The 9,226-nt window shown below is 32.6% G+C and overlaps 1 protein-coding gene and 1 long non-coding RNA gene across 2 annotated transcripts in view; one reads left to right on the plus strand and one right to left on the minus strand.

Moving 5' to 3' along the window:
- The first annotated feature begins 1,724 nt into the window (after positions 1 to 1,724).
- The window catches only part of LOC102671327 (protein naked cuticle homolog 2-like), a 9,474-nt gene continuing 1,972 nt past the window's right edge, over positions 1,725 to 9,226 (plus strand). Inside the window, exons 1-3 of the mRNA XM_006619796.2 lie at positions 1,725 to 2,753; positions 8,019 to 8,224; positions 8,603 to 9,010. Coding sequence (XP_006619859.1) covers positions 2,675 to 2,753; positions 8,019 to 8,224; positions 8,603 to 9,010 — 693 coding nt within the window. The 5' untranslated portion in view covers positions 1,725 to 2,674. The remainder of the gene's footprint in view (positions 2,754 to 8,018; positions 8,225 to 8,602; positions 9,011 to 9,226) is intronic.
- On the minus strand, positions 7,171 to 8,159 carry LOC102671222. The gene is made up of 2 exons (XR_422364.1): positions 7,914 to 8,159; positions 7,171 to 7,492 (listed from the first exon to the last, which is right to left on the minus strand). It is a non-coding gene; the product is annotated as an uncharacterized LOC102671222 (long non-coding RNA).

Genomic DNA, 9,226 nt, shown 5'->3' on the forward strand with positions numbered 1-9,226 from the left:
TTCCTTTTGCCTCCTCCCCTCTACTCTTCTCTTAAAAACGAGACTCGCCACCGACTTTCCGACAAAGGAATAAAGAAAAGAAACAACTAGCCACGCTACGCGGTTGAGGATGGCACGGCAAACCGTAGCACAGCGCAGCACAGCACGGCATAGCGTGGCATGGTGGGTAGAGACTTTCCGTACAGGGAGAGCAAGGGGTACTTGCCATGCCAATGGCGCGGATACTTAGGGAACATGTTTTAATTTTCTTTTGCAATTTCTAATTGTTTATAATTATTGTATTCTATATTTTGTTTTTTTTTATTATTTGTACATATCATTATTTTGATTAATATAGCATGAAAATTTATTAATGATATAAAATAAATGACAAAATTTTTGATATTTCATATTATTCAATTTATTGATTTATTTTAATTTTAATAAAAATTTAAATTATTGCGTATATTGAGTAATGATTTTTTTTTTCAAATTAGTGATTTGTAAAGAATAAGAATGTTATTTAATATATAATGTTATTTAATATATAAAATAATAGTCTGATAGCAATATTCCTTGAATAAGAAACGAGTTTTTATATATATATGACAAAGTGTTTTTCGATAAAGTTCATTCATCAGATTGTCAAAGGTGACGCCTATGTTTCTTCTGAAACACCGCTAGGAGATAATAGCGTGCGGGTACAGTCTCCAAAAAGAGTATTTCTCATTTATCTCACTACACTATTATATTTATGTACTTTAACCTTGAATAATTGAAAAACAAATAATAAAATATTTAGTAAATGGCATTTATTTTAGTTTTTTGAAATTACATTGAACGAGTGCATCATATCAAATGTTTTTCTATGCATTAAATAAGTAGTTGAAATTTATGAAAAATAACATAAAATTATTCAAATTGTAATTTCATTTATTCAATATAATTTTGTCTAATTGTCATAATTTATTTTTCAATGAATAAATACTAGATTAAATATTTTTATTAGATTATTAATGAAAACGACATCAAATTTAAGATATCTCTTAATCTTATGGATAAATATTCCACAAAGGAGCGTCGAAATATTAAGAATAATTATCATTATCTTTGGTGGACGGAAGATTAAAGCGCGAACCAAATAAAAAACAAAGACGACCCTAAACCATTATTCATTGGCTGAAGTTTGCCGCGACGGAAGGTACAGTAGTCGGTCGTGCGTCATTCCGACGAATTACGAGATTCCAGCGATGCTGTGACGGTTTGATATAGATGATTTGGAATGATTAAACATCTGATCCTTCTAGATAGAAACATTATTTTCCCAAATTCTTCAAAAGTGACTTTTTTTAAATCCGGATAATGTTCGCACACGATTGAAATAAAAATTCGAAAAGATTTGTTTGTGGCCGCAATAATCGAAATCCTCAGGAGGCTCCGGTTTCCCTTTTTACATGCCGTTCGACGTCGCGGCGTCGACATTTAGTGTCGTCGTAGACCACGTTGAACCATCATCGGCTTCCTTCAAAACCCCACCAGCCGTATAAAGCTATCCTTCTTCACCGCTCTCATAGACCTTCGCTGGATAAAAAAGAGAGAAGAGCAGGAGAAAAGGAAAGTATACCCGTATGATAAAATGAGTATGAAGATAAAAAAAATGAAAGAGCAAAAGAGAAGGTAGATAGACAAGGAAGATAGAGAAAATATAGAAAATAGGATAGAAAATGTAGAAAAGGAAGAAATAGAAAGAAAGAGAGAAATAGAAATATGGAATAAAGAAAGAAAGAGAGTAAGAAAGATGGTCACTATAGTTAGAAGAGGAAGAAAATGAAAAGAAGATGGATTTCAAGGAAGAACAGAGAGAAACCGATGAAAAAGTGGCAACGGGAAGAAGGTACAAGAAAGATAGATAGAAAGAGCGTGAATCGGAGGTTTCGAGCCGCGCCTCCTACCTTCAGGGCCCATGTATCCACGGCTCGGCACTGTTGACGACGCAGCGCCCTATGGAAGGGGAAAGGGAATTACGGGGAACGTGGTTTAGGCACGAACGATCGTCCGTAGTCGTAGTCAGGCCACGAGTCGAGCGATGTCGTGTGACCGACCTCTCTTGTTGCGACCGTGTTTCTTTCTCTTTCGACGCTTTTACCTGGATTAAATTCTGACTGTTATTCGTTTCGTAATTGTACGATTGTATATGCAATTAAGTTAAGTGACAAAAAAAAACAGTATGCAAGTACAAACGATTTCATCTTTGCATCAAAAGTATGATAAACAAAACATAGAAAAACAAGAAGAGATTGGGCGCTAACTGGATCATTCTCAGTTTTAAACATAACACAACCCTCAAAAACACGTGTTCTTAATTGTGCGTGTCGTACACATCGATTGTCGTATCGTTAGCAGATGTCGGATAAGACATTATCAGGAAAATATGAATTTCGCGGAAGTGTGTTTATTTTTCGATTTCTAATAGTGTACAGAAAATTAAACATAAGAAGAGAACGACGTATGATTGTCAGGTGAAAATATCGTGTTTATATCATCGAATGCGACTCATATTCTTGGTGTGACATACGGTTGTTGTTGGAACACAAAGAAACAGGAAGAATTTAATACTTGACGAGTTTGGAAACAAAAATAAAAACAAAGTGGCGAAACAAGAAGCCTGGAAGGAAAGTGTGCGCAGCGTTTGTGGATGCATGAGGGTCTCATGGCTACCGGATTCGTAAAGTGGTGGCGAGCAAGGTTCCTCGCTGGTTATAGACCCTTTTCTGGTAAGTTCCTATATTGTCTTTTTCTTTTATTTTTTTCTATTTATTTTATCTATTTGTTTTTATTCATCCGATTTTTCTTCTCTTATTTTTATCATGTTCACGCGCGAGATATCGATGTTCGTTAAAATCACGATGCATAGATAGATCAAGATATACCGTATAGGGATTTGTCCGGTCAATCCGGTTATAGGCATGATATTTTGCCCGACTTGCAAGGCGCGCGATATGTGTTTCTCGATGATGCTACTGCAGTATGACAGAAGTGGATCCCACGTGGTGTTACGTCATACTTGCATTTTTCTTACCTTTGATCTATAATTATATTCTGTTCAACATTTTTTTGTTATTTAATCTTCATTTTCTCTTTTCTATTTCTTAAATAATATAGAATAAATAGAAAAATAGAAGTGAAATTTAAATATATATTTAATAATTTTTAATATTTTTTTATGCAATAAAGTAACATATATTTTTATTTATTTTTGTATAAATGATTAACATCATTTCGAATAAATTTATCATTGGAGATATTTTATTCTGCTTATATAATATTCATACGACTGCATACTTTGAAAAAATGTTATCATGAATATATAGGTAATCATTCATAAAGTATCATAATAAAAGTAAATTGAAAAATTTTATAGTTTTTATTGTTTATTAATTAGAAAAATATAAACATAATTGAATAATATTTATTCTAGATTAATATTAATTTATTTTTCACATTTTGATTTTCATAAATGTTTTACATGAAGATAAATATTTGAGTAGTTTATACTGAGGACGGCACTAGCAAATTACTACTTTATCATTATATGGTAACATTTTTCAACTATTTTTAAACTATTTTTCATTTTTAAACTAAAAAACATTTAATATGTAAATAAATAAGTAATAAATAATAATATAGCTATTTTATAAATAAATAGCAAAATATATAATAAATGAAAACAATATTTATTATTTATTATTTTTATATAAATTATTCATCAATTATTTTAATATTTTAATATTTTTTTTTTAAAAATATTTTAAAGATAATGATCAAGAATTTAAAAAAAATTGATAATTTTTTAATAATTTCAATGAAAATATTTTAATTGTGTAAACAAAATTTAATATATTTACTATATAAAATATTTCTAATTAATCATGTTTCAGAATTTGAAAAATTTTAATTAATCAATCGAAATTGTATGTAAATTTTAGAAATGTATCCTTTAAAATTTAAGATTTTTCTAATTTATAAAATATTTTATAATATATTTTGTAATATATTCAACAAATAATAAAAAGTTGATAAAAATTTCATATTAAAACTATATCAAGGCAATGATAAATATTTCAACATTTTATTCAATAAAAATGAAAAAATTATCCTTGATATTTTATTGTAATCAACAAAATTTTATTCCATTCTAATGTTTGAATTCAATCCTATATATTTCATAAATTCATTTACTTTATTTGTTTATTAGAAAATATGCAAAAAGTTCGAAAAGAGAAAAGGAAGAGGAAAAAAAAAAGAAATATAAAAAAGAGAAAGAACACAGTATTTTTATACATCGTTAGCAATAAGGAACTGGTCGAAAATCATTCAACAATTTTCAGGGCTCTTCTATCGGAGCAGCGGATTTCGCTTTTGAAGCTCGTCCGATCTCAAGTTCTCTTACGGCACTCCTCTTTATGGCTGTTTTCTCGTGCGTCGTAGGGCAAAATTTTCATACGAGTTGAGAGGGACTGTAGGGGGAGGGAAAGCTGTTGCGTCGGCAAATGATAAAAGTTACGAGCCTAGCAAACAGAAAGGGGTGATTTACAAAGAAGAAAGCAGAAGCCGTTTGTGTCCCGCTCCCCCGTTGCTTTTCATTCAAGAGGGCGCAAAAGCGGTACGGTACACACGGCATAAACACACGCGTGTGTGCTCGCGGACACACGTATACTATTTATGTATACTATTTGTACGTAGAGAAGGGTCGCGCGTCAAGGGTGGAGTTTAATTATCGAGACCTTGCGAGTTCGTTACATGCATTAGTCTGGTGGTTAGATAAAAGGTGTCCGTGGCTATTCTCTATTTCTTTAATGTAATAGCAAAGATTCTCTCTATTCTCTCTTTTTAGCCCTCCCCTTACCGTCCTGTTACTCACAGTTTTTGTTTCTCTTTATTCTTCCGTCGTTCTTTCCTTTTCTTTCTGCTGTGCTCTTATGTCTTTTTCCTTCTCTCTCACTCTCTTCTGTTTGACTCCCTTTTTTCCCCAGTGCGCTCAGTGTCTTGGGTCTTTAACGCTCGCCCCACGAAAGAGTTACGGGCGTAATTACCACACGGCAGGTATCATTATACGCGTATATGCATCCGTTTCTTTATGCAGATACGATTATCCAGCTTTTTCTTCTGTTTTTTTTTTTCTCTAATTTTTTTTTCTTTTTAATATTTGATCTCTGTTCCATGTTCGATCTTCTTTTTATTTTTTTATTTTTTTTTTTTTTATTTTTCTTCTCCTTTCTGCGCGCGTGTACAAGCATTTTCTTGTCTTGTACTCCCCTTTTCATCTCTTTTCCCCTCGTTGTTCTTGAGTAATTGAAATTAGCGGCCGGCTTCGTTTATTACGCGTTTCGTATCGCTAATTATCGTTGCTCTGCGGCTTCTTTGATGCCGATGTTTTTAAGTATATATTTTACTGGAATCACGCTGCACCGGCTTAATGATGTATCGCGTGAATTAAGATAAAAGCGGAGTCTTCTCGAGACCGAAGACACGGCCGACGATCGTAGAAGGGAAACGTGTAACCAGTGGCTAAAGCACTCGAAACATTCCCCGACTACTCGGAACTCGAATCGGCGCGGAAACTCGTTTTATCGAACCCCGATTATTGAACATTCCCGTAATATTTTAGTCGATTGCTCGGCTAACTTGAAACAAAATCCGATTCGATCGCGTAGTTTAAATAATTCTAACGTTTAGATATATTATATGTAATTTTTGCATTTTAATTGGAACTGGTTTTATGAAAATATTTTTCTGACTTATTTTATCGAATCGAAGACATTAAACATAGAATTTGAGGTAATTATGAATTAAACAATGATAAAATATTATGTAATGTTGATGCATTTTAATTGAAATATATTTCATTGAAATATTTTTTTTTATAATCATGTCGAAGATCGAATTTAGAGATATATCTTTATATAAATATATAAGAATAAATAAATATTTTTATTTATTTATTGTTATTATTATTTGCATTTTTGTATAATAATAATATTTTCACAAAAATATTGAAAAATTCAAATATGCAATATACAATTTTAAAATATTCAAATAATTGAAACGATGAATGTAAAATTATGAATTTTCTTTTTCTCAATATTTATTTTTCTATCTCTCGATATATTTATTCCTAAATTCCTAGATACAGGAAAGCCTTTCAATAGTGACTCTATGTGTGTGGCAAGGTCCATTAGATAAAATCTTTACTTAAAATTCTCCTTTTCTTTCTTCTTATGGGTGGCAAAATGATTGTTTCGAATTTATTGTTCATTTTCTGTTTTTTATATTGATTTTATCATTAGAATTTTATCATAAAATATTTAACAATCAAATAATCTTCAAATTAAGTTCTATGCATTTTCATTAAATATGTGAACGTATTTCGTATTTATCACAAAAAAAAACATATATTCAATAATAATATTCTTTTACTGAATATATAATACACATATCTTATATATCAACTCAACCATTCAAAAAAAATTTTTCTTAACCATTTTAAACGATACACTATTTTCTGTTGTCGCCAAAAACATTTATTTTGCATATTTTAAAAAAAGAAAAAAAATATTGCTCTATGTTGTGGCGTGTCGTGCTCTATAGATGTTCATTTATACACGGCAGTTGCGTAAAGGTATCTTTTCAACGTTTCATTTCGTAGAATGCTTTTACACAGGCGTCTAGGTAACGGTAAACGGCGGCGTAATGCAGACACATTAAAGATACATTACACTTCCTTCGGCGAGTGTGCAAAACGTTTCTGAAATAAACGCTGGAAATGGATGTGTGCCCGTCCCTTTCGGTGGAACTTTCGTTAATTTGCTCGCTTGCTCGCCCGGTTGCTGCACCGCGCAAATAATTTTCGGCCGAGCAATAGAGCGAATGCATTAAAGATAATTGCGCTTTTATGCACGGAATCCGGTCGCTTTGTAATTATGAAACAGCAAACTCTTTGATCTGTAATTTACGCGTTTAAACGTGCTCGCATCCATCAATTTCTAGACACGCTTCCGTCGATTTACATTTTTCCCTGTTTTTTACTCGAGATTAAAATCTTTTCAGCGATCTTTTCAGTCGTTTTTTTTTCTTCTTTAATTTTTTGCTTCTTCTTTAAATCGCGAGTCGAGCACGAAAAGAACAATCTCACCTTTTTCTTTTTTTTTTTTTAAGTTAGTAAACGGGAAACGTGATCGTAAGATCGTTTTCGTGATATCTGTTGTATTTATTTCTGGTGATTCAAAGTTATACATCCCCTTCAAAATAGTCCGAAAATACTTCCTACACTCCGTAACTTTAAGTACCGAGTGGCACTCAGAAACTGACTATAAATATAGGCTTTACCCATGGAGGATGTTACTTTGATACCTTTGAGATTCTGACTTTTGTTTACGAGCGATGCCGTCGCTCGACCGTAGATAACAATTTCATTTCCTTTGATGAGAACTTCATGCACGTGGAACAAAAAACTCTATAACCAGAAATATAACGAGTAATTATAAAATAGATCATGTTATTTCCTTACTTATTTATTCATTTCTATATAATCCTGATTTCTTTTATTTCTATGCCCTTTGTATTTTCACTAATAAATAATAAAATTTAAGATATAATAGAAAATAGAAAATTCATATGATATAAATTCATTAATATTTTTTATTAAATGGATTCAATGGACAGGAATTTATTTAATGGATCACTAACTACAATTTTATATCACTAGATAAAATTGTATTTATATATTAGATCTCTTGCTTAACTCTTAAAATTATCATAAAATAAAAAATATGTCAAAACAACATATTTAATTAAAATATTTCATGATAGCTTTTAAAGATTAATTTTATAGATATTCATATAATTTACTTACACAATTTATATATTTTACTCACAGAATTTTTGATTGTACTATAATTTACTTTGAAGTAGTGAAAACGTAATTTGAGTTAAATTGTAAATGAAACTCTTCATTTATTGTTGCTCAACAATGATTACAGTGGTTGGTAATACCGAAGGCAGTGACTCGGAAGAACTTCTTGGCGGTGTTTCCGCGCCTCGTAGTGGTTCACCACCGGAATCCCAGCCAATTTTGTTAGAAACAGAAGCACCGCAGGTCGCGGTTGACGCTTCTACTAGTCCTACGCCGGCCACCGGAAATGACGAGCAGCCGAGCGCTAGTACAACGAAGCAACTCAGTTTCGAGGTATTATTAACTCCCTTGCTTGTTAAAACAGGAACAGAACAAAGTGAAACGAGCAAATTCTATGTTTTTTTTATTATTTTCCCATTTGTTTTTAAACTTCAGAGAATTTCCTTAAATCGAATAAATGCGTGGATATTGGATGAACTTGGCATACGTATAAATATTTCACCATTTATTTCTACCTAAAATATAAAAAATTATTCAAATTAATAAATTTAATAAATATCATTTCTCAAACTGTGAATTCGAATATTTTAAATAAATTTAACAAATTTCTAAACGATAGACTATATTCTCCGACATAATATTGATTTCAAACATTATTTTGCTCCCTATCCAACTTGATAAATTGTAATATAATACTTGGTGCCATTGCAGGAATTCGAATGCGACGTTTCGGTAGCGGAGGGCGACCGAAGACGGCAAGAATTCTCGTTCACCCTGTACGACTTCGACGGCCACGGGAAGATAACAAAAGACGACATAGCCGGCCTGGTTACTACCATTTACGATACCCTGGGCGCTTCTATTCAGGTACCTCCGTGCGGCAGTAAGACGATTAAGGTGAAATTGACTGTGTCGCCGGATCAGAGAGGCAGTCAGACGCGATCGAGCGGCGGCGGCTGTTTGAACGCGTCCTCAAAGCCGGCTGCTACGAGCTTTTCCGGAAATTCGTCCTGCTGCCATTTGAAGCACACGTCCTGCAACAATGCCGGGACCCATACCGGCGCACACGGTTTACGTAGAGTTCCTAGAAGGAGAAGGATGCCACGACACCGTTGCCAGGTAAGATTGATGCCCTTACGAGGTGAGGATTCGAGGCTTGGATTTTTATGGAGCCGTGTCTCCTCTTTCGTAACCGACAACAATTCTAGAAGCTAGAGGCGGATTTATCATTTCTGTCTTTCGAGATTTATCGCATGCGGGAAAGAGGGCTTATTTTTTTTTATTCGTTTTTTTTTTTTATTACTTTTTTTTCTTTCTGTTTTTTTTTTTTTTTTT

The sequence above is a fragment of the Apis dorsata genome, unplaced genomic scaffold (assembly GCF_000469605.1).
Source record: "Apis dorsata unplaced genomic scaffold, Apis dorsata 1.3 scaffold_437, whole genome shotgun sequence".
In the NCBI taxonomy this organism is placed as follows: Eukaryota; Metazoa; Arthropoda; class Insecta; order Hymenoptera; family Apidae; genus Apis; species Apis dorsata.